Below are 24,842 nucleotides of genomic sequence, written 5' to 3'. Positions count from 1 at the left end.
GGTAATCGAGAAAAACATAAACCGGAAGTGGTTGTAAGGGGAAATAACTCTAATATTGAGCTTTTCAAAATGGCTGACGACCAAGAGCAGGTGCGAGATTTAAAATTTATAAACACGCTTGTTACAGTTACATTCAGGATGTTTATTGAAAAACTGTAATCTAGCATTGTGGCCAGTGTTCAGTTATTCTAATAAAATGAAAATGTGTAATAATTGTCGATATAATAACCAGTTATTATTTTAACATTTGTGTTTATTTGTCAACTTCCAAAACCCGTTTTCCTACACAGTAAAAATCTAAACAAACGCTACCCCAACGTACAGTAAGCGTACGTAACGAAATAAGAAATGTCATCTTGTTGAATATAGTTTCATTTATTTAAAATCTCATTACATTCTTTAAGGGCTTGTTAATCCCTTGCAAGCTACAATGTTGTGAAAATTGAATCTTAAATGGAATGACCAAAGTGGCATAATTATCCATTCATTGATCTAGGGCTATATGAAAAACACGAATTAGAATTCAATATTAGGCCTAGTCCATATCAATCAGTATTGATGTTATGCTGATAGATTTATTAAGTGGATGTTAAGCCCCATCTCTGTCTCTTTCTTTATAAAGATATGTTTTCTCTAACACTGTATTTCAGCAAGTTCCAGCTCAGACAGTTGAAGAACCTTTGGATTTAATTCTACTTAGTTTGGATGAACGAATTTATGTTAAAATGAAAAATGACAGGGAACTCAGGGGAAGACTTCATGTAAGCTAAAGACACCTTTTTTTACATAAATATTGAGAGCGCTCTTACCATTCCTATTTGATTTTTTTTTTTTTTTTACTTTGTTTTATATAGTTATATTTTTGGTCATAAATTTTACCTGTGGTGCTTTTAAAACCAAATTTAAATTGATTAATCTTGGTCCGCGACAATGTAGAAGATATATTTATATGCCTTACAGCATCTGAGTGTAAAATTTGACACAGTTGTTTAGAAATATTAACTCTACAGGAATCCCATTCCAAAGCAATGATTATTGGTTAAGGAGCTGATAATGCTTGTCTCATAACCATTGCTTGAAGAATATATAGAATCCATGTTTGTGTGTTTAAAGATGAAGATTCTTAAAAATCAAATATGGTCCTTTTCATATCGTATTGCTGTGCAAACTTATTCACTCTTGTTTGCAATGTGGCTCTTTGTCCACTGAGGCTTGTGATTTGATGTTATGTGTCTATTAGAACAGGACAGACTAAATTGTTAAGACTATAATGGACTGATTTCTAATATAGTGATATTTAAAGATTTGATATGATTATTTTTAATATAATGGCTGTTTCTGTTATTGATATGTTTATTTTTAATATAATGGATGTTTCTGTTATTTTTAGGCATTTGATCAACATTTAAACATTGTAATTGGTGATGTAGAAGAAACTGTAACTACAGTTGAGATAGATGAAGAAACCTATGAAGAAATATACAAGGTTGAGAATAGTTATAACTTATTATCTATTAAAAACATCATGTACCATTGAACTTTTATCATCTGTCATGAATAGTTATATTGAAAGTTTACACTGACACTGTTGTGTTAATATTACCTCTTTTTGTGTACATGTAATTAAGAGAGCACATGCAGTCATATAAAAAGTATTTGACTGGATAGAAATACTAATAATTTACCAGGGTATGTTTCTTTGATAATGATACAACATATCAGTTTAGGTATGCAAATTAAAATGTAAAGAAATAGACTATATGTGTTTTGTTCAGCAATTCAGAAATTATCGACATTTTCTTAACAGGATTATGTAACTCAGATAAAGAATTTTGATCATTTGATTCAATTGTGATAGGGTGGTTGAGTGGTGTAAGGCATGTGCCTTAGAACATAAGGTTTATTCCAGACTTTTATGTGACAAGGAATAGAATTGCATGTCCAACCGGGAGCCACAGTGGCTAAGTGAGTAAAAAGTTAGCTTGTGGGTTCGCTCCCGGTTTTGGGCCAAGAAGCTTTATCAGGATTTTCCAGGGTGGTTTCACCTTGTCAGGGGTGCAGGATGGAGGGCCTGTCAAGGACAGCTGTCTAGTCGTTTGGATGGGGCAAAATACCAAGGTCCCATGTACACATTGGCATGCACATAAAAGATCCCATGGCATTTGGAATTCGATATAAGAGCAGGCCATAGCGCTGCTGTCCAGACAAGATGGCCCTCATAGAACACTGTATGGCATATACCCGCCTTCATTAGCCCAGTCGGAGCAGAGCAGTAGGACATTAAACCCCATTTCATTTTTGCATGCCCAATCTTAGAATAAAATTTACTGTGTTTGCCCCGAAATGACATAGTCTATTTACGTTCTGGTTTATTCACCAGAAATATAACTTATTCTTTAGTTTTTCTCCTTTTTTTTTCAGTCAACCAAGAGAAATATTCCCATGTTATTTGTTAGAGGGGATGGAGTAATTTTAGTTTCACCACCAATGAGAACTGGTACATAAGATGATCCAGATTCTTGGCTATGAATATCATTGTCCATTTAGAACTTGCATTCACATACAATGTAAAACTGAACTCAAACTAGTGAAGATAATTCTGTTTTTGTAGGACATTTCAAGAAAATCATTTCATTTGTTAAAATTATTCATGTGGAGATTTTTGTAAAACAGGTTTTTACAGTCATCATAAATTTTCTGAACATGGTGTTATTATTGATGTGAAAAAAATCATGTTGTAATTAAAAATGTAAACATTTTCTTGTGTAAGTTATATTCTTTTAATATGATTTAAAATACAGATGTGACGTCACCCTTTGATGTTGGCGTACCATTATTTCAAATAATCGTACGGGCACTTGCCAATCGTACCTTGTCAAATATTAGACTCGAGTGACGTATTTCACTGTAAACGCACGTGCGGAGTGTCTGTATTTTAAGATGTTTAATGGTCTCGAGCTGAGACATTGCGTAATATATTGTAAAAACACTCGGACCTGACGGTCCTCTTGTTGTTACAATATATTACTTAATGTCTCGCTCTCGACCATTAAACAATACAGACATGATAATTCATGCTATGATTCTTAAATATATCTGTTCACAGAAAGTTTATATAAGCAATTTGATTGGTTGATGCTTTGGGATACAATAACTTCGATTCCAATTGAGGGAGAATGGTGAAACTTGGTGTAAAGTTTCACTACATTAAAACTTTATAAAATATAGATAAGTCGTTTGATAACTCATTGCTTTACAAAAGGGTAACTGTAATTAATTTTAATTGGGATGGTGTGGGGGGGGGGGGCATCAGCTGTTTGCTTATTTACAAAGCCTTAGTCAGCATTACCCCAAAAATGTTAAAAGATCCTTGTGCTCGGACAGATAATGAAATAAATAAATTATGCTTGTCCCAAACTGAAAAACTTGCGCTGGGGTGGTTGTTAAATCCCATTTATTTCTCCAGCATTAGCATAGTGAAGACTATGGAAATTGCATTACTAACAGCCACATAGTGAAACATCAAACAGGAAAATTATACAACTGGATTGACCCGAGATCTACAGATAGGTTAAAATTTAAAGACTGAAACCGAGATATAAGATGGGTTCAATGACAACTCTAAGCATCACATGCAGCTGTCTAAAATAATACTTTCTTTTAAATACTTTCTTGGGGTTTTTTTATTTTACAAATGATAACATTATACATCCACATTTACAGACAAAATTTGTACACAAGACAAATCTACATCAAAATGAATATAAGTTTATAAATACATTCCTGTACATGTATAACAACCATTACGGTAACAAGACAGTTGGCAGAACCACATACATAAACAAGCTACTTGTCACAATTATATTATATCATTAAGTATTTAGTAAACAAAATATGCAATGTAAGCCTTAAATTTTATACAATAAAAACTCATTTAAAGTCAGGTGAAAGTTTCCTTTATTGAAATTTATCATTTTCCTGACATTATAAGATAATATAGATGGCATACTCTATTCTTTTACTTATCTTTCTGTCATGACATACCAGGATGATTTTGTCTATATTAAACATCTTTAGGAATATCCCATGTACAGAGAAATTAAGGGACTATTTGTAATTTGTATCAAAAAACCTACTAATATACACAGCATGCACAATAACACTTTTCTTTGGCACCTAAGAATAGTCAATACCAAGGCAAGGAGGAAAAGCTACAAATGTAGGAATATAGAATTTATTACAATATACTGTACTATATAAAGAAAACGGCATCAAATCTCGTCGGCAATTGAAGTGTATGGGTTGGGTGGGGGAGGCAACTCTTTGCCTAAATTTTGAACTGTTTTATGTGATGCAAGGCTTGCAATGTCCCACAAATGTACAAACATACTTATATTAAACAACCTACACTTTCCCCACCTAGCAACACTGAGACCCAGCTAAATGAGTTAACGGTCGTGGAGATTTTCTATGTCAATTGTTTTTCACAATTGTATTACCATTACAGAAATAATAAGTAATCAGATTCTTGAAAATTTGTCTCCAAGCATGTAATTTTCTCATATTCTTTTTCTTTTATTCCATTGTATTCATAATATTAACATTTGTTTTGGAAGATGTGACATTTTGCCTTCTTCCATTGGTAAGGAAGCTTTAATATAATTAAGTACATTTTCCCTCTTTGTGTTCACATTGACAATAAATATTTCATGAATGATAAAGACAGAGACATGAACAATTTAAAGTTGCAATTTCATATTTTTAAGTTATTTTTTTAAAATTTATTAAAATAAAGCCTTAAAATAGATGGTATCTATTAACAGTCCTACCTTGTTAAAGAATGATCCTATTAATCCTATAATTCACTATTGCCAGTTGAGAAATTGGCAAAAATATCATTTTCATCTTCAAATTCCAACATTTGAAGATAACTACTCCATGGTGGAGAATAGAAAACAAGGGAGGTAATTGTGTTATTATTTCCGGTGTAAATGAGTTTTAGGCGTGAGAATGGCACCTATGATCGTATAATAGTGAGTTGACAACCTATTGAGCAAAAGACATAGAAATAATTATGTTTTGACTTTCTTAGAAAATATGAAATTGTAACTTTTAAGTAGTTTGAGAGGAAGCATTTGGAAGAAATGTACTTTAATACTCCTTTTCCACCAAATGCATACACAAGATTTGTTAATCATTGGCAATTGATTGTGAAACAAGTTTCGATTTCTATAATTACAACTATAGATTTTAATAATGACTACCATAAGTAAATTAACATATACGTTTTATTATAAAACAATATAATACTATACATGAAAGCCCAATCATCAATAACGTTACAGGTTATTAATGTATTTTTCTGTATATCTTCTCTTATAACAAAAAGATAAGAACTTGAATATATACCACTAGAATGAGGCAGTACCTAGTTAAAGGTGTGTAATATCCAACCTAATTACAACAAAATGTTGTGTTTTTTGCATGTCTTCTATACCCTCGGCCATTCCAGAAACATCTAAAGATATGTTAAAAGAAAAATGAATTCTGGGCCTTTTATGAGAGCATGACAATACTTTTCACTCTGACAGCAAATCAATTGCCTAAATAACAAAAGCCTACGAGAGATTTAAACGAAATTCTGTACCATGGGTTTTGATTGTTAGGCTGATCTGGAGGCTGATCTGGAGTCTGCCCATTACAGCCCTTGCCCTTGAAGAAATGTCTTAAGACCAAGATGTAGTGAAGTAAACAATCAATAAATAAAACAGAACTAAATGTTTGTATAAATTTAAATTGATGATATAATATCTTGAAATCACCTAAATCTGATATTTCAATATTAGGTCAGTTTCATCATATATTTTATTATAAATGCACAACTTTTTAAATGACTTCATTACTTTGTGATTTCAGATAACATTGTTCAAAGTATGTAAATATAAACTTGTTGTTGATGTTGCTTTACTAATCTAAAGGTATGAGATCCACTAGGTTGCCTTTAGGTTGGGTCATATGATCAGGAAAATAATTCACCAACATGTCAAATAAATCTGTACGACTTTGAAACCTTTCATCATTGTCAGTATCCACTGAAAAAAAAAATTCAATGTGTATTAAGTGTAAGTGTAGGGGGATGGTCAAGGTACACACAGACATTGCAAACAATAAAGACCAAATATCAAATCAAGTGAATGGAGCCAGCGGTAAGCGTCCACTGCGCTGTATAGTACTAGGTCTGTAACGAAACCGACTTCACTCAAAATGATAAACAAACAATTTACAATATTAGACAAAATTTGTATATAAAGAAGTGCAGGTACAAAACTTATTTAATCAGAAATATAATTTGTCATCTTGTAAAACTTTAGGTCTTCTACAGACATGTATGTTACACATATAATGTATTAATAACAGGAACTTACCTTCTCCCATTCGTTCATCATCACCTAATGTATCTTTAAATAAAGTAGTAGCCAGTAACTGAAACTAAAGAAATCAACAATCGTCATCCAACAAACTCTAATAATTTTCCTGTATATGACTACAATTAAATGAAATAGGGTCCGACTTTTCTGGGCTGACGGATAATGAAGACTGGATGTCTATAATGTTAATCTCCATATCTAAATTCAGATTCTATACGAAGACATCCCTGGATTCTGTTGATTCCCAAATATTTCTTCGTACTTAACACAATTTTAGATAATAGTATCCGGGAAGAAATTGTTGTGGGTTTTATTCCTTGGTCTTCAGGAGTCATTAAAATACATACCTCTTTTTCTTCATCTGTATCATCATGATCAACTGTTTGAGCTAACTTTGTTTGTAGATACACCATAGCCTCTCTCGGATCCGTCAAGGCCATTTCTTTAAATCTAAACTTTCGTATGAGATAACGACATTTACGTAATAAATGGTTTGTTGACGGGCGACATAACTGAAAGACACATGATCAAATATCAAGTACTCAACTTTGAGAAGTATTTGAGGTATATTGTAAAACAAAACATAGTCAGGTGTTTGTCAGGAGTCTTGATAGACCAACAAGCACCGAAATCGTCAGTGTGCTATGTCTAAAATCCTTGTTAACAAATCCTGTGGGGCATGTATTACAAAAACAAAATAAAATGCACTATGAACTCTGTTCCAAACTCTTAACCATCAAAATGTGAATGGAAAGATAACTCCACGAAACCCGTTTTAAATCTACGATCCTAAATCTTAAAAAGTTCTTCCTTACACTCCCAGTGAACAATGCCACCAAATTTGAAAACAAACTTTATCAACAACTCTGGCCTGTATTGTGTTTCATAAGATTACATAAATTGGAACATAAGAAGAGGAATAAGTGCATGAATTGCGATTGAAAAACAAAAAGTTTTAAGAAATTCCATCGATAACCTTTTCCAAAATGTATTCACAAGTTGCAAAAATATGAACACATTTGAAATTATAAACCAAATATGTTAAAATTCAATTGGATTCTTATTTTAACTCTAATGAACAATTCCACAGAATTACAGGGTTTATATTTTATAACTCTAGGAAATGTGATCAAACAATTCTAAATTGTGATAGGGTTTTTCTTTACGACCCAATGAACAATCCTTGCAAAAAATTCTGACCAAGTGTGGTCATAAGATATTGTGGGCTCGAGTCCTGACGAAGGTGAAGACAATGCGTCATAAAAGGTGATAAAATACATGCATATAGAAATTCATTCAATCTATTTATCATATCATACTCTTTTCTAACAGTGTTTTATTAAATAAGGTACTTACCTTTAATGACCAAAAATCATCTAATCTCATTTTAGGTAAACTATCTTTACCAGGATTACCTCCAAATAAATAATGTACCTAACATAACAAGAAATACAAATAAATAATGTACATAAATATAAAAACTTATATCACTCATTGAGTTTTATGAAAAGCAAGAAACAACTAGGTACCAAATTCTTACAAAGATGTGTGATTAACCCTATTGCACTATTAAATTGCATCCCAATTTAATGTAACATACATGTACTTAAAAATGTTTTGCAAAACTAGCAATATTTTCGTGAAAGGCACTGGTTACTGCTAGTAAAATCTGTGACAAAAACGCATTAGGTAAAATCCTGTTTGACATTATTCTTATGAATTTGTAGTAGCTGCTGCCTTATTAAAGATGCATTATGTAAGATTTAGATACATAGCTGGACGTTCCTGCTATAATAGTTCAAAAATAGATAATGCAAAATGAATGTATTGAAAAATTCATTCAAGTTACTTTATTCTGAGCAAGTTAACACTGTTTGGAGTTATAACAATATGTGACATTGATTGTTTATTATCGTACAACAGTATTTTATTTAAATAACCAGGGTTTTTTCAGTACTTTATTTAAATGTTGGGGGTTTTACTGGTAAGGTTTAGTCCTGTCACCTATTTATGTACATTCACTGATTTTTAATTTTATACAATTGCCACAACTGTTTTTACAAAATAATTATACTACATGTATCTAATATAAATATAAACATTCAGATCTATTTGTTAATGATCCAATATTTACCTTTCTGACATGATCATAAACAAGTTGATGAGCAAATCTAGGGACAGGTTCAACATGCTGCATCTTCGTCCAATAATTCTGACCTGTATTTTCATTCTTATAAATACAGGACCTAGATATACAAATTTTAAAATGATCATCAATTATTGTATTGGAAATAATCAATTTATGTTGTTATCTAATGTATTCGATTTAGTAATAACTGGCTCCAAAAGGCGACCATCTTGCAATTTGTCTTGGAATATTGTAAACAACATTTGTAAACAACTAGTCTTGATAATCCAGCTATCCTGCTCTGCCAGCAAAGGTCTGGAAAGACTCAATTACTTTCATGCATTTTTACTGACAGAGAAAGACTATATGCAGTTAGAATTTGACTGCTTGGATAGTTTACAGATTTGTTATCACTGTTGTTATAATGAGAGGTCATAGCATGGGTCAGCTGTCATAATTACAAGACTGCATAATAATAATAATCACTCCCCTAATAATCACTCCCCTTTATGCTCCCACATTGCAATTCCTTGTGAATACTTTACATTTATCATTCAATCTTTTTAAAATATATATATGAATTGCTTATATTAGTTAGATGAAGTCTACTGAGTTTCAGCAATTATGGTCATTTATCATTTTGTAGACTCTTGTGAACGCTTTAGCAATAGAAGTTAATCATCTGAGAAATAAAACAGATTATAGAAAAATCTTTTTTTTTTCGTTTATTGCTTTGTAGAATAATATGCTTTAACAGTAAAACACAGGTCCAATATAGGCTATACCTGTTCCCCAATCCCTGTTCAGATACAAATCTGAATAAACTATTGTTTAAAAAACCCCCAAAAAAACCAATAAAAGTCATTATCTGATTTACTGATTGGTTCAAAGTTGACACTTACCATCTATTTTTGTTGATATCATAAACCCAGAAAGAATTCTTTACATTATCTCTTTTATCTTTATCTCTACTTAAACCCTGAAAAATATACCAAATATTTAAGTAATAATCTTATCAAACATATAAACAATACAATATGAATGAAGGAGAGAGGTTTTCTATACTTACAGATAAAACATGAATTTCATTTAATTCTGGATCTAATGTAGCTCTCTGAGTAAATCCTAAAAACAACAAAAAAAACATATCAACATTATTGATAAATTCATGAAAGTCAAATCTAACAAACTTATAACAGATACCATTTTGAATGTAGTAGGTAATGATTTAGTAAACATTTTCATTACTTTTATTAACAAACAGAGAAATGCATTCTAATGCCTCCTCATCACAACAAGATCATTTTGGAACTAACATGTGGGATACTATAACATCAATAATATGCATGCTTGAACAGATCTTTTGCAGTGAGTATAAACAAAACAACAGACAAAAAACCTGAGTTGACGCAGGCAATCTGAGTTTTTATGATGCAATTCAAGCCTTAAATATGTTCTTAAATTCCTGTTGTTATTTTTTGTTACTAGAATATTTAAGCAGACTAACCTGCCTGACAACCTTCCCGTTTCGTATCAGATATAACATCTATAGAACCTGTATCTACATTATAGATTAAAAAATCATTTAAAAACTCTCGAGATCTCTGACCAGCAAATATATATAATACCCTTCGGACCTGAAAATATACATATAAAGCCACAAATAAGATGCATATTATCTCATTCAAATTTCTAATTTTTATCATTTGATAGTAGGTAAAACCAGTTTTCAATATAATTGATTCAATTCTACATATTAATATATAATTATATAAAAGAGAAATTTTGCCTGTTTGTTTGTGCTATGAAACCATATGGCTGAACTTCTTAAATTTTAAAATAATTTCAGAATAACTAGTTGTTTCACAAGAAATTCAAAAGGGCTATTTATTTTGTATTTGATGAAGTATTTAATGATGAAACCGACAATTAATGGTCATTGTGTTATCATGGATGTTAAAAAATGGAGATTTTTCAACTATGCAACGTCGGGTAACTAATGAGTAATAAAATAACGATTGTACTAGTTCACCATCCTTTTTTTGAACAAATTATACCGTAACCAGGGGATATGGAAAAAGTATACCGGTATTTAGGATGTGACATGAACTCTACACAGTAACTAATTAAGTAAATTTCATTATAAATTTAATGAACTAACCGGGTGAAACAGCATGGAGTGTCCTATACGCGATCGTAATTCTTTACAATCTTCCATTAATTGTGTCCAAGTACTGGTTGGTATATGATAGTAATATAAACCACTAAATACAGGTTCATGACTAGATCTTTCACTATCACTTCCAGAACTATAATATATATACAATAATTTTATATATACCAGGTTGTACTGTATGACAACATTAGGTGAGATTAGATAACGATCTGACAGTTCTCGCTATAATAGTTAAAAAATAGATAATGAAAAGAGATTATGCTGAAAATTTCAGTCAAATTGCTTCACTCTTAACCTAAATATTAGCGATTCAATTTTAGGCCATGAAACGACCCGCTAAGAGTAAAACACCCCATGAGGTTAGGCATTCGACAAAATCCTCTTCACATACAAACTAGGTATGAAAACCCTGCCATTTGACTCAATGACAGACCTTATGCCCGTAGGCCATTAAACCTCACTTTCATGGTATTCCTAATTTCACCAATTCACAATAATTACGATTATTTTACCTGGAGAGAATCCTGCCACCAAATACAAACATATTCTGTTTTTCTATGTCAATGACCATTTGATGATCAAATATTAGTTTAGGTCCATCAACAGATCCTGTATCTTCTGTTATTAACGTCCATCTTGCTGAACCAATATCATACATGTAGAAATCACACTATAATACAAACATAAAATGAATACATCTGGATTAAACATACATATACAGACATTTTTGAATGTGGTGGCCAAGGGTTGAACAAAAGAGAGAGAAATTTGGTTCAACATCCACTCAACACAAACCAGGTCATTTTGAGACAAACATAAGCAATTTTATTTCAATAATTTGATTGCATGTACTGTAGGGATCTTTAGCTGTGGGAGAGACAAGGAGAAAACACGAGAGGTTAGGCAGGCGACCTTCTCCTTCCCACGTACAAGTGTGGGATTGAAACCATGCCACTTTACTCAATGACAGACCTTATGATCTAAAGCCACCAGCGACCATACAGTTGATTAAGCACAGGACATGGGTTATGTAAAATTTGACTGTACTGTTCGTGGATTACCTTCAACTTTAATTAAGCTGCTTCTCTTGTGTATACCCAATGATCTCCATGAACTTAATAATTATTCAAATGCAAACTGTATGAAGAGAGAAATCTTTCAACCAGATATATTAATATATGACTAAGGAATTAATGACAGTTGAGTCAACATTATACCTTTAAATTTTCACTAGCTCTCATAGAGGCATCTAAATATCTTCCAAGAGTAAAAATCTGTTTCCTTTCATAATCTAGGCACATTTTATGACAAGAACGAGCACTAGGACCACCCTGAAATAAATAATATGAGTCCTAGCTAGATACCACTTCTCATTTCACATAGCTAACACTAAGAGATTAAACAAGATATCAAGAATATATATACAATTGGCTATTATCATCTGAGAAAAATATGCAAATATTAATCAACTGACGCCACAAGGACCTTGATCTGTTCGATACTCGTTTTTTTGTTTAGATGTGTTTAATTCTATGTTATTTGGTATTCCATGTAAAACCATTGATACTTGCAAAAACTAAAAATTTTGGCAGTTTAGCTTATAGCTGGAGCATCATATAAAGATCCAATATCTCCAATCTTGTATAAATTAGAACTTATTAAGATCTAATTATTAATTTTTAAATGTCGGAATAATCCACTCTTATATTTTTATCAACCCTTTCAGGAAAAAAACAAATAAATAATAATTTGTTTTGGTCATTTATCTCAATAAAATGCTGCTAATTTTAAAACGCTACAGTTTTATATTTTATGAACATTTTGTTTTTCCTAAGTTGTCAAATGGATTGGATTTATGAAATATTTATTTCAATTACCTCTTCTTCAGTATTTCGAGACAAACAGGTCCAATTTTTGGAGGGAACATGATAGGCCCATAAATCTGCTAGATCGTGATTACCGTCCCAGCCACCAAACAAATATATTATCTCTGTAAGTATAGCATATCAATAAGGTAATAAGGTGCATGACATACATACAAAATCTTATGAATTAAATACATATAACCAGCTGTTTGGCCATATTCTTTGTAATAAAATTATAAGCTTATTTATATCTGGCAACCATACTCTCTAAAGACCAAAGATTTAATTGTTCAACTTGTATTCATGAAAAAATGATTTCTCTTAAATTCAATCCCTAGTTTACCATAGTGATCTGCCATTTTCAAAATCATGATATTAAATGATATTAGCAAATATCAGATTTGAGAAGTTTAGACAAGTAATATATGGTAATTTACCTGTATGTATATCTATACACATTTGATGTCCTCCCCTCATACCTGGTCTACATTCATTACCTACTGATTAAATAACACAGACAATTGTAATACATCAAATACACAGAGAGTTATGTCACTCAAACATAGAAACAATATTAATAGATTTACAACATTCCAATTTTTACTTACAGGACAGAGAGAATCAGACCTTTTTTAGATTACTTTGATATAAACACACAGATGTGGTGATGGCTGTCATACACGAGGTACAATATAATAATGTTAGGCTTTTTAGTTCTTAGTTCAAGAACACCCAATACCACATGGCCTGAGCTCTCATTTGAAATAGATGCTGTGGTTTTGAAAGTTCATGCAGTTGTAAAACTTTAAATTTGTCTTGTCTTAGTAGGTTCTTTGTGTAAAGTAGTTTACCAAGAACATTATATTACATTACTCGATCATACTATTTACAGTCTTGTACTATTAGGCCATATAAAAAAAATATCCTGGTTCCCAAACGCCCTGTGTCACTTAAAAAGAGCCGCATGACTAGTTTTTATTTCAAAAAAATAAAAACAGTCTCTTTAATGTACCATAGACTCAAGTATCAAATATGCAACCCTAATAAATGTTATTGATAATCATAAATAATACTTGATAACCATACCCATGTGACAAGATAAATGCAGTGTCTTGAAACTATTATGAGAAGTCATTTAGCCCAGTAGTGATCCTTTGACAACAACCCCCCCCCCCCCTCCAAAACCTCTCTCCTGCATCAGATTTTCAGGAAGGATTGTCTGAAAAACCAGAATGTATTTTTTAATGGCCTTACTGTTACCATATCTAAACTATTATTTATACTGGTAGTCACACTAAAAGGTTTATGTTAAAAAGTATAACATAAAGATAATAGTTACCATTATTTTTACTGACAGGTTCTATTGAGTTCCATACAGGTACGTAATCTTGTTGACTAACATATTGGTCAAATAATCCCTCTAAATGACAATATTATTAGAAATATTAAAATAAATTTAATCAAACTTTATAAAGCGATAATTGGAAAGACAATACTCTATAAATTTGAGTGGGGTTTGGTGGAAACGTAAAATGCTTGAATAAAACGTTTCAGATGTACTATTTCAGGCCTATACACATTTCATGTGCGCTGTCGCTTTGTGCTCCATTGTCTCACCTGAATCCTAATCTGGGGGCGTATTTTATTGCTCACCTCGGTCCTTCGTAATCACTCTCTCTAACTACATATTTATTTCCACCCCAAAAAATGTCAGAAATACATCGCTCGGCCTCAACGGATGTTATTCATCTTTACAAAAATCAATTTATCGAGATCCGTCAGCTTCAATGACAATGATTAATATAGTTTATGTGTTATAGTTTATTGATCAAAATTAAATTATTATGAATCAACATACCTTGACATGCCTTAGAAACAAGCTGTTCACAGTCATCATAATGACCTTTAGTTACCTATAAATAGAATATTAACAATAATAAACTTATTCATCCTATCAAAAGTATTATTATTAACATACATGTACTTAAGGGGGTATTACTTAGGTAAGATTAGATAAACAAGCCAACAGTGAGGCTGATGTCCCCCGCCGAAATAGGAAAATAATTAGAGGACACATATAAATTTATCACAAATTATCTTTTACAAAGTATTGAACAATCAAACAGTATATCTTTACTTATAGTCTAACAATCAAAGTAGGAGAGTTATTGTTTTCCAAAGTCTCGACCAATCAAATTGCGTATCGCTCTGCTTACCCTGAGCAGAAAATGCTCACTATCAAACTTAGTCAAGGTATTACTGTAATAAAACTATACACCAAGTTTCATCAATCTCACTTAATTAGAACTAAAGTTATCGTGTCCCAAAGCATCAACCAATCAAATTGCTTATCTCTGCTTACCCTAAGCGGAAAATGCTCATCTTCGAACTCCATCAAGGCATTGACCTAATCAACACATACACCAAGTTTGAACATTCTAGCTCAATTAGGAAGAGAGTTATCGTGCCCCAAAGTATCAACCAATCAAATTGCTTATCTCTGCTTACCCTAAGCGGAAAATGCTCATCTTCGAACTCCATCAAGGCATTGACCTAATAAACACATACACCAAGTTTGAACATTCTAGCTCAATTAAAAGTTATCGTGTCCCAAAGCATCAACCAATCAAATTGCTTATCTCTGCTTACCCTAAGCGGAAAATGCTCATCTTCGAACTCCATCAAGGCACTGACCTAATCAACACATACACCAAGTTTGAACATTCTAGCCCAATTAGGAAGAGAGTTATCGTGTCCCAAAGCATCAACCAATCAAATTGCTTATCTCTGCTTACCCTAAGCGGAAAATGCTCATCTTCGAACTCCATCAAGGCATTGACCTAATAAACACATACACCAAGTTTGAACATTCTAGCTCAATTAGGAAGAGAGTTATTGTGTCCCAAAAAGTGTGACGGACAGACAGACGGACAGACAGAAGGACAGACAGACGGACAGACAGACAGACAGACAGACGGACGAACCCATTTTAATAGTCCCCTGCTTTCTTCGAAAGGCGGGGGACAAAAAGCTGACAGTTCTCGATATAATAGTTAAAAAATAGATAATGAAAATGGAATATGTTCAAAATTTCAGTTAAATTACATCACTCTGAGCCACATTATCGTCGTTAGAACAGTGCAGTGTAGCTTTGATTGACATTGCTACCATTGTTACGATAATAAACAAAGTCTCGATTATCCATTTTTACAGTAAATTATCAAAAGCAAAATGTATTCAAATCTAATTAATATCGGAGCCATCCGATGGCAAAGAGAGTCAGTTAATTAATGTCTAATAATTAAGATAACATTTAAGGCCTGAAGAAAGACCTGAAATAGGCAGATTAGCTCTTGTATAATGCCTGTTTAACTTTATAGTTTTTTCATGTACAAAAAAGAGTTACTGGCTAAAATGGTGCCTTGTCAAATATATTATTATTAACATACTTAACATTATAGTTTATTCATGTAAATAAAAAAGAGTTATTTGCTAAAATGGTGCCTTGTCACATGTTATATTTGTCAGTAATTTTTATCTTACTACTAGTTATCATGGAATGATAATTGAAGATTTTTTTAGAACATCAACTTCACAAGTATGTTGTTATATGTAATGTTTGTAAACTCTTAGTTGAATACTATTTGGGAATTCTTTACTTTGGTGGTGTTAAATAAAACACACATTTCAATCACTTCATTTATTAATGTCTTAAAATACCTGTGAGCTCTACTTATCCTAATATCTTTAGAATAAAAAACATGACTATATCCAAACTGTCAAGTATATAGTTTACCAAAATCACAATAGGTTCGACTGTATTGCAATATCTTTTATATAGTTTTCAAACAATAAACAGTCCAAATTCTGTGACATGACAAATTGCAGTGATGTCACAGAAATTGCTGTGGTGCTTGTGGTGATACATTTTACCTAATTATGAGGGTTGTGTATATCGTATGGTGACTATAAAGACAAAACTTACTAATAAGTTGTGTAATTCTGTTAGAACTGGATGTTCTAAAACTATTTTTGTTTTCTTTTGAAGAGCATCATATGCTTCTAAATACTGCCGTTGTCGAAAATGTTTTAAACATAATCTTATTGCCTCTCTTTCCCTATACTGAAAAAAAAACATAACACTTTATATAACAGGAATAGAATCACAAAATTATTTCCCCCCCCCCCCCCAAAAAAAAATAGAACTACATTTAATAAAAATAAATGACACAAACAAAAAGGGGTGCTTTTTATATTATTACTGTTAGACATAAAATGCCTGCTTACTGATAATCCAAGGTCACGATCATATATATTTTACGTTTAAACACTAACAATGTAGTTATGTGGAAATATGGTGGCATAATTAGTTTCATCCTAAAAAAATAAATGTAATTAATTCTAAATAATATCATATTCAAAATAACCTTAGATTCTTCTAATTACTGAACATCCAAACACTGTTAGGAGCAGGGATCCTAATCAATTTTGAAGAGAACCGGCCAGAATTCGGTGAAATGATGTCCAGGTAGGAAATAGGTTAATAATAAGCTTCCATTCCCTTTAATATAACCTAATCTAATTAAAGTATAGATCTATATTTCGTTTCGTTTTTTATACTTTCGATGGCCTACACTACATGTAGATCTAACAAGTAATAGTGGAAGTTCATGTTCTATGACGTCAGGTACCAAGCAAGCGACATTTGACCCGATTACATCAGTCATTCGATTAACCAATTAGCGACCGCCATGTATTTTTTATCTACTTTTGCTTTGTTTTGATTTCTATTGCCGCTAATGTCTACCCACAGTTCTGCACAAAAAAGGTCAAACGCTCGATTCGACAGACCATTTGATTGGCTGACCCCTCATTTCAAGCAGAACACGAGTTAAATAACAATGCTTCCAGATCCAAGTGTAGTAAAGACAAGTAAAATCGAAATTTTGAACTATAAAAACGAAACGAAATTGGATCTGTGTTTTAATCAGATTTAATATAACCAGACTTCAACAAAAATAATTCTTGTTGATTTGAAATGGAGAATGTTGTTTTCTAATGTATGTGATTTCCACAAAAATAAAGACAAATAGGTACACCTTTTGAAAACTTTCCATATTTAATTCACGTACCGGCTTGAGGTTTAAGTCAGAAATATTCCTGAATAAATTACTGTCTTCATTTATTCGATGAAACATTCATGTTTCATCAGTCAATGATCTAAAATATTAGCATTTTTCTACTATTGCCAGTATCAGAAAATGCTGTAGCCAAAATAAGCTGATGGCACCATGTTATTTCTTCATAACACAATTTGTAGTTTTTTGTCTATCACGTAACTAGTCATGTAACTTGCAAAAGTTTTTATTCATTCGTCGATGATAGACAAACGGCACAATGAATAAGTGACATTCATAATTGAAATTGCTCTAAAAAAAAATTCCATATAGCCTTCAATAATAGGGACAATATTTTTTAAGTTAAGTCTCCGTCATCTTGTGTATAAAATAAAAATCATAACACTAAACGCCATTTACAACTGGTTTATTGACCTAATTTCATCCTATGATTCCAACAGATATGTCACGTGTCATTGGAATTCAGCATTGGAGATTCTCTAGGGAAAATATATTATTAATGAATGTTTCTCAGTGTATTCGGTGTTCTATTAGGGGACTATATTCAATGAACATTTAAATTTACCTAACAACTGTTCAGTGAATCCATTAGTGTATGATTCGGTTATTTTTTTAATATCTACCGTTACCTGGAATTCATACGGAGCTTTGAAGACGCACGATTCGCAAACCATGTCGAGATCGTCTTCTCTCGCCATGTGCTTATTTTCAGCTTACTGAATCTGTTTTGGATAATCAGCTAGCTCGTTTAGTTTTTTTACCGGATTATCAAAATTACCATAAATATGCTAATTACTCGGATTATGAATCGCGTGGCCGATTCTCACTAAGGTATGACTGTTGTAGCCGACAAGCAAGTTGATTGACTTCTTAATTACCAAGTAGAAAATCAACCCGTTGTAATTTAGCCAAAAATATATTGATTTATGATACCATAGTGGCCAGTTTATTGTTTTACCAATCGGTTAGATGAAACATCACTCAGCTAAATTTAAAGCTGACAAAAAACAGCCGATTAAGAACAGTGGTTAACAGTAATAATATGATGTATATTTATAATACACTATACTCCATCCATAAAATGCATGATCAAAGCACAACACAAATAAAAGTTACTAAGATAGTTTGAATAACTAAGTCTTTAGTTGTGATTTGAAAAAAGTGAAGGTTTCTGATTCTGGATGGTAGTTGATTTCCGAACCGAGGAACAAGTTCCACTGGATTATTCAGCGTGGTTTCCCCATGTCAATGGAGCAGGACGTATGGACTGGCAAGAAACAGTGACTAATCATTTGGATGGGATAAAAAATAGAGTTCCTGTGTACACAATGGCATGCGCTTCAGCCCAGGAGGTGCAGAAAATAAATAGGACGTTAAACCCTGTTTCATTTCATTTAAACTACTTACTGTGTGATACCAGTTCATACAAGTTTTAACAGATTCCCAATCATTTACACCTTTCAATTCAACATACCAAATACTAAAATTAAAACTTGGACCCCACGCCTGCGTAGGTACTGAAATAAAACATTAAATAAATCAAACCAAAAAGTAAACATACAGGTGTTATACTAAAGTCGTGCATGCTGCATTTTATAATTAACAATCAAGGTTTTCACACCATTGAAGTTCTATTTCAGTGGCCAAGTTTGACACAATTATGTTTTCAGTCCAATACACAACCCAGGTTTTTGCAAAATCTAGCATTAACTGTCATCAAAACTCATTTTAATAATTCCTGGAAGACACCATCTGAATAAGATATTTGATACCATTTTCTCCACTTATGTTTATAAGAATTTCCACTTTGTGACTTCATCAAAGAAAGTTTGATTTTGATAACGGTCTGTGGCCATGTGTTATGTACTAATGACTGCAGTAGCTAGTGTGCAGTGACAACATTCTGATTAGGTTGACAGCAATATGAGATTATTCTGAAACCCATAAGGAGTGTGAATATTGACTTAAATTAAAAGAAATAGTCCTAAAATAACAATTATTCTTATGTTTTGCTTTGCTTGCCATGTCTTTAAAGGAATAGTCTTCAGTAATTTGTCAACTCTGTATACTTTCAGATTTCTATAGAGAGGAGGTCTATAGGCTTCTGCCTGTTCTCCAATCCAGTTTCTGTGAATAAATATTGTTTAGAAAAAAAAAGTTCTATTTCATGCAGAATATGAATATTTACCTATTTTTATATATCTACAAGGAAAATGATGATTATCTATTTCATTTCTAAGTTGAAAAGTTTCAGGTATGTGGTCATTTTTCAGGCCGCTGCAAAAAAAGTAAAAATATGTAGATATATTTTCTATCAGACAAATACAAATAACATCAATCGTAATTCAGTTACCAGTTACGCCATTTTCCAATCATTAATTGGTGTTAATGTTTTAATTATTAGTTATGGGTACAGGATGATGACAAAGCAGGCCATGAAATTTCAAATTTTGGCGTAACCAGAAAAATGGTTGCGGGTTTATGCTCTGCGTAACCATTTTCTTTGGTTATGCCAGATGATCATTGCGTAACCAATTGGTTACATAAAATGGTTGCGCTGTTTTCATGTTTTATCCAGATTTAAATGGTGCTATTATTCATTTCCACTTGCAGTGAATGTATTTTTTAAAGAAATAAAACATTAGAACAAGCGGTTGCCATGCAAGATACGCCCACATTTTGCAAGAGATGGACAGAGAACAAGTTCAAAAAAAGAAGTGATTTTTTCATACAATCAAGGGCCATAATTCAGGAAGTTATGATCCAATATGTGCGAATATCGAACGGAACCAAGATCTTTGGGTTATAAATATGTATTTCAAGTTTCATCAAAATCGTATCAAAATTGTAACCTCTATAGGGTCCACAACCTTGATATACCATATTCTTACGCTATTTGAGAACGAAAGGCAGCCATTTTGTCTGTCAATTTTGGGCCGATTTTCAGAAAATTCGAACTCAGTCGACCCTAGGGTGTAACGGTGATATAATAATACGTTTTTTTATATCGGATAAAAATTATGACCTCTATAGGGTCCACAAGCTAAAAACGCGATTTTTCGTACAATCAGGGGCCATAATTCAGGAAGTTACGGGCCGATATGCGCGAATATCGAAAGGATCCAAGATCTTTGGGTTATAAACTTACATTTCAAGTTTCAACAAAATCGGATAAAAATTGTGACCTCTTTAGGGTCCACAACCTTGATATACCATATTGTTACGCTATTTGAGAACGAACGGCGGCCATTTTGTCTGTCAATTTTGGGCCGATTTTAACGAAATTCGAACTCAGTCGTCCTTAGGGTGTAACGGTGATATAATAATACGTTTTTTAAATCAGATAAAAATTATGATCTCTATCGGGTCCACAAGCTAAAAACGCAATTTTTCATACAATCAGGGACCATAATTCAGGAAGTTACAGTCCGATATGCGCGAATATCGAAAGGAACCAAGATCTTTGGGTTATAAACTTACATTTCAAGTTTCAACAAAATTGGATAAAAATTGTGACCTCTATAGGGTCCACAACCTTGATATACCATATTTTTACGTTTTTTGAGAACGAACGGCGGCCATTTTGTCTGTCAATTTTGGGCCGATAAAAATTATGACTTCTATAGGGTCCACAAGCTAAAAACGCAATTTTTCGTACAAACAGGGGCCATAATTCAGGAAGTTACAGTCCGATATGTCCGAATATCGAAAGGAACTGAGATCTTTGGGTTATAAACTTACATTTCAAGTTTCAACAAAATCGGATAAAAATTGTGACCTCTATAGGGTCCACAAGCTAAAAACGTGACTTTTCGTACAAACAGGGGCCATAATCCATGAAGTTTCGATCCGATACATGCCAATATCGAAAGCAGACAAGATTTTTTGGGGATAAAGCTGTATTGCAAGTTTCGTCAAAATCGGACAAGAATTGTGACCTGTAGAGAGTCCACAAACAAATTGTGGACGAACGGACGGACGTCCGGACGGACAGGGGCGACGACAATATACGTCCACATGAAAATGTGGGCGTATAAAAAAATGTTCCATTTCACTAAATCCCTACATTTTAATAATGAGGGGAATCGGTTCCAAAAATTACTAATGGATTTTCGTTTTTATATCATATCTGACCTTCAAAAACCAGGAATGGTAGCTACCACATTGTTTTCGGTCACTGAAGACTACATGCGTACTTCATATCACACTTGTCATTCATCCAAGCACGTAGCATGCGATAGCCTCACTCATAGGTATAGCGACTGATTGACAAACAGTATTTATTATAAACCTCGGCACTCTATACACAAAGTTTCAAAAGGAAACAGAATAGTTTGATGTCATGAAATAATATTAAAATAGACAGGAGAGTAAAATCGTTTACATTATCGCCCGAGCGATGCCGGGGAGGGGGTCAAAGTTGACGACATACATATGGGTCATTGGTACTACAGCATGGCTATAGTGAAAACTGAAAGGAACATGTGTAGTAAATTCTTTGGAAATATAGCCGACATGTTAAATAGTCAAACTCATTTCTCATTTTGTGTTTTAAAATCCAAAGGTACGCTTTCAAAATTTATGGCATAACTAATCATTTAAAGAATTAGGAGTGAGGGGCATTTTTAAATCAACGTGCTTGCAACTGGTCAATAGCCTACGTGGAGTCAAAATACGTGATCTGTCAAAGTACCGGTAAAATGGAGAAATGAAATGCCAAGAATGAATGAATGGAGTTTGTGCTATAATACAAATAATTTAGACCCGTGTCACAAAGTCATCCTGTATAAAAATTGATCAAATGTGAATAAATCTGTTAATGAAATTTGTCAACGTAACCGATATTTCAATTTGCGTAACCAGGAAATCGGTCGCGTGTTTTTGAGCTAGCGCGACCGCACGTAACCGATTGGTATCGTTAGCGTGAAATTTCGTGGCCTGCAAAGTATTGAAATTTTACTTTAATCCAGAATATATTTACCATTTCGGTATCTCATTTTCCCAGTGACCTGTATTATTCATAATAAGAAAAGTAACCTCTGGATCTTTTAAATTCAAATCTATACTAAAAATAGTATAAATATAAAAATGTATCAAACCTTTCTAAAAGTTCTATCATATGATCTTCTGACAAACCACCAAATATCTTAAACTTTTTTAAATTACATACATGAGTTTTTTCATATTTTCCAAAAGTGATGGATTCCACTATCGCTGGTTTTTCCAATTTCAAAATAAGATACTGAAAGAACAAGTAATTCCACTTCCAAATAAAATAAACAGATGATAATTAGAGGATGTTTTCACCCACAAAATAACAAACAGATTTTTTCATGACCATTACTTCAAAATATGTAGTAAAGACTACATTCCATTACCAATACACAAGCACTGTTTTAGAAACCTAAGTAACCATACTGGAATATATGTGAATGATATTGGTTGTCAAACTAAAAGCTACAAGTGTTAAAGATAGATAAAGAGACAGACCCAAATCAATAACCTCTTATTCAGCAAATTTGATAATATATGAAACATTTAGAATGTTATGTATCTCCTTTATCACTGTATCAAGACACTCCTGAACGTTATATATTACACAGAAGTTATTCATTCTTAAAGATGTGTTCAATCTAGATTTGTAAGCTTTTAAATAACATAGAGGACATATACATGAACTTGACAGTTTTTTATGGATTCTATATGGATTATCATAATTAAAAGGAATATGATTAAAAATGAATATGATTTAAAAAGATTATCAAAAATACCTGAGGAGGATTATTAGAGTCAGATGACCATCTTGATGACTGATCACCAGCTTTATCTGAGTAAATATTCCTAAAAAAGAAAAAGAATAATTGATAAAAATGATATATATATGATATGCCATCCTACCCTAGTTTACACTGTAGTAACCGTATGCATAAATTATAATTTTGCTTAAGTTGTAATTTAACAGTTTGAATCTTCTGATTCATTTCCTAAAATAGTAATCATGACTTTTTACAACTATTTTTTAGATTTTCAATCTTTCAAAAGGTTCAGGGGATTCTACGTCCCCTGCATTCCTATGCATTTTCACACCTCTACACCATTCATAATTCATGCATGCATTTACAGGCCAGACTTATACAGGTATATATATATATGCCTTTTCTACCTAAAGTTTGTTTCATCTTATATGGCGGAGTTATATAAATTTGTGCGTTACCCTATATTTAGATTTTAATGGCTTCTGCTAAGCCGTTTAGCAGAAGGGGAGGTATTTTTAGCATGTTGTGTCATACATAATGATTCTAGTTTCTAGCAAGGTTAGCAATGTCTTATTTTCTCACTAAAATGTTACTTTACATTGTACAGGCATTCACAGGGACTGACACGCGACTGTTTAACAGTAAAAAGTTCCCCAGTAAAAAAATAAATTAAAATTGACTAGGGTTCGAAAGTTTTTTGACAAGGATTCAATAGGCAGTTCCTGAACGTACAGGATGAGTGTAATGAGACCTACGTTCAGAGCTGAACTACATCAAATATAGATATAATTTATTATCATTTTAGATGAAATAATGATGGATTTGGGTAAATCGTGCTTCTACTGTACTCTGTGTAGTCTGTACTTCTACTGTCCTGAACATAATTAGTTACTCGCATCATTTCTGTCAATATGATGCATGTTGATCTAGCCTATAGAAACAATTTTTACACAGATTGTGATTGTAAAGGAAATCATGATTAGAATTATTATCATAGAGCCAGTGACTCCCCCATCCCCGCAAAAAAAAAAACAAGTCAATAAAATAAAACAAAAGTAGAGTTGCTGTCAACACAATAACTCAATCAAGTTGAACTAATCGTCATTACCCAATTACGTTGTTGATTAAAGAATGTAACTTACTCTGGAGGGTAACTCTGTGAATAACTGGACCATTTTACAATTGTGTATTCTAATTTAAAAGATTTGCTAGAGCTACACGAAGCCATGCATTCAATTTTGGAAAGTAAATTATTTTCTGTAAATCTTAAAACGGAGTTGCAACTGACATTCAAATTTAATACAGGCTATTAAACGAAATGTCGTTCTTCACAAACATTTATTTACATTTA

At 32.5% G+C, this 24,842-nt stretch overlaps 2 protein-coding genes across 3 annotated transcripts; one reads left to right on the top strand and one right to left on the bottom strand.

The window, feature by feature from the left end:
* Window positions 1–21: 21 nt before the first annotated feature.
* On the top strand, window positions 22–2,759 carry LOC126828340 (U6 snRNA-associated Sm-like protein LSm3). The gene is made up of 4 exons (XM_050558043.2): window positions 22–90; window positions 651–761; window positions 1,391–1,486; window positions 2,422–2,759. The coding sequence occupies exons 1-4, from the start codon at window positions 70–72 to the stop codon at window positions 2,503–2,505; spliced, it is 312 nt and encodes a 103-aa protein (XP_050414000.1). The 5' UTR covers window positions 22–69; the 3' UTR covers window positions 2,506–2,759.
* Window positions 2,760–3,665: 906 nt separating this feature from the next.
* Window positions 3,666–24,773, bottom strand: LOC126828331 (muskelin). Of its 2 annotated transcripts, none has more exons than XM_050558023.2 (21): window positions 24,634–24,773; window positions 23,507–23,576; window positions 22,835–22,977; window positions 19,924–20,012; window positions 19,143–19,252; window positions 16,583–16,720; window positions 14,456–14,510; window positions 13,937–14,017; window positions 13,035–13,097; window positions 12,610–12,722; window positions 11,950–12,063; window positions 11,245–11,402; window positions 10,718–10,865; window positions 10,064–10,193; window positions 9,626–9,681; window positions 9,459–9,535; window positions 8,563–8,674; window positions 7,785–7,862; window positions 6,776–6,940; window positions 6,426–6,489; window positions 3,666–6,092 (listed from the first exon to the last, which is right to left on the bottom strand). In XM_050558023.2, exons 1-21 carry the CDS (start codon window positions 24,717–24,719, stop codon window positions 5,968–5,970), a joined length of 2,175 nt encoding a protein of 724 aa, XP_050413980.1. In that variant the 5' UTR covers window positions 24,720–24,773; the 3' UTR covers window positions 3,666–5,967. The 2 variants fall into 2 exon arrangements, with proteins under 2 accessions (XP_050413980.1, XP_050413981.1); XM_050558024.2 differs by having other exon boundaries at window positions 13,035–13,094.
* Between the last annotated feature and the right edge of the window lie 69 nt (window positions 24,774–24,842).

The sequence above is a fragment of the Patella vulgata genome, chromosome 7, assembly GCF_932274485.2.
Source record: "Patella vulgata chromosome 7, xgPatVulg1.2, whole genome shotgun sequence".
In the NCBI taxonomy this organism is placed as follows: Eukaryota; Metazoa; Mollusca; class Gastropoda; family Patellidae; genus Patella; species Patella vulgata.
This window is presented reverse-complemented; position numbering and strand designations above follow the sequence as displayed.

Coding starts and splice junctions, on each gene's coding strand:
- LOC126828331 (XM_050558023.2), bottom strand. CDS start 24,719: ATGGCTTCGTGTAGCTCTAGCAAATCTTTTAAATTAGAATACACAATT. Junction 23,577..24,633: donor TCACAGAGTTACCCTCCAGA/GTAAGTTACATT, acceptor TTTCTTTTTTAG/GAATATTTACTCAGATAAAG. Junction 13,098..13,936: donor ACCTGTCAGTAAAAATAATG/GTAACTATTATC, acceptor TTATTTAATCAG/TAGGTAATGAATGTAGACCA.
- LOC126828340 (XM_050558043.2), top strand. CDS start 70: ATGGCTGACGACCAAGAGCAG. Junction 91..650: donor TGGCTGACGACCAAGAGCAG/GTGCGAGATTTA, acceptor ACTGTATTTCAG/CAAGTTCCAGCTCAGACAGT. Junction 762..1,390: donor AACTCAGGGGAAGACTTCAT/GTAAGCTAAAGA, acceptor TGTTATTTTTAG/GCATTTGATCAACATTTAAA.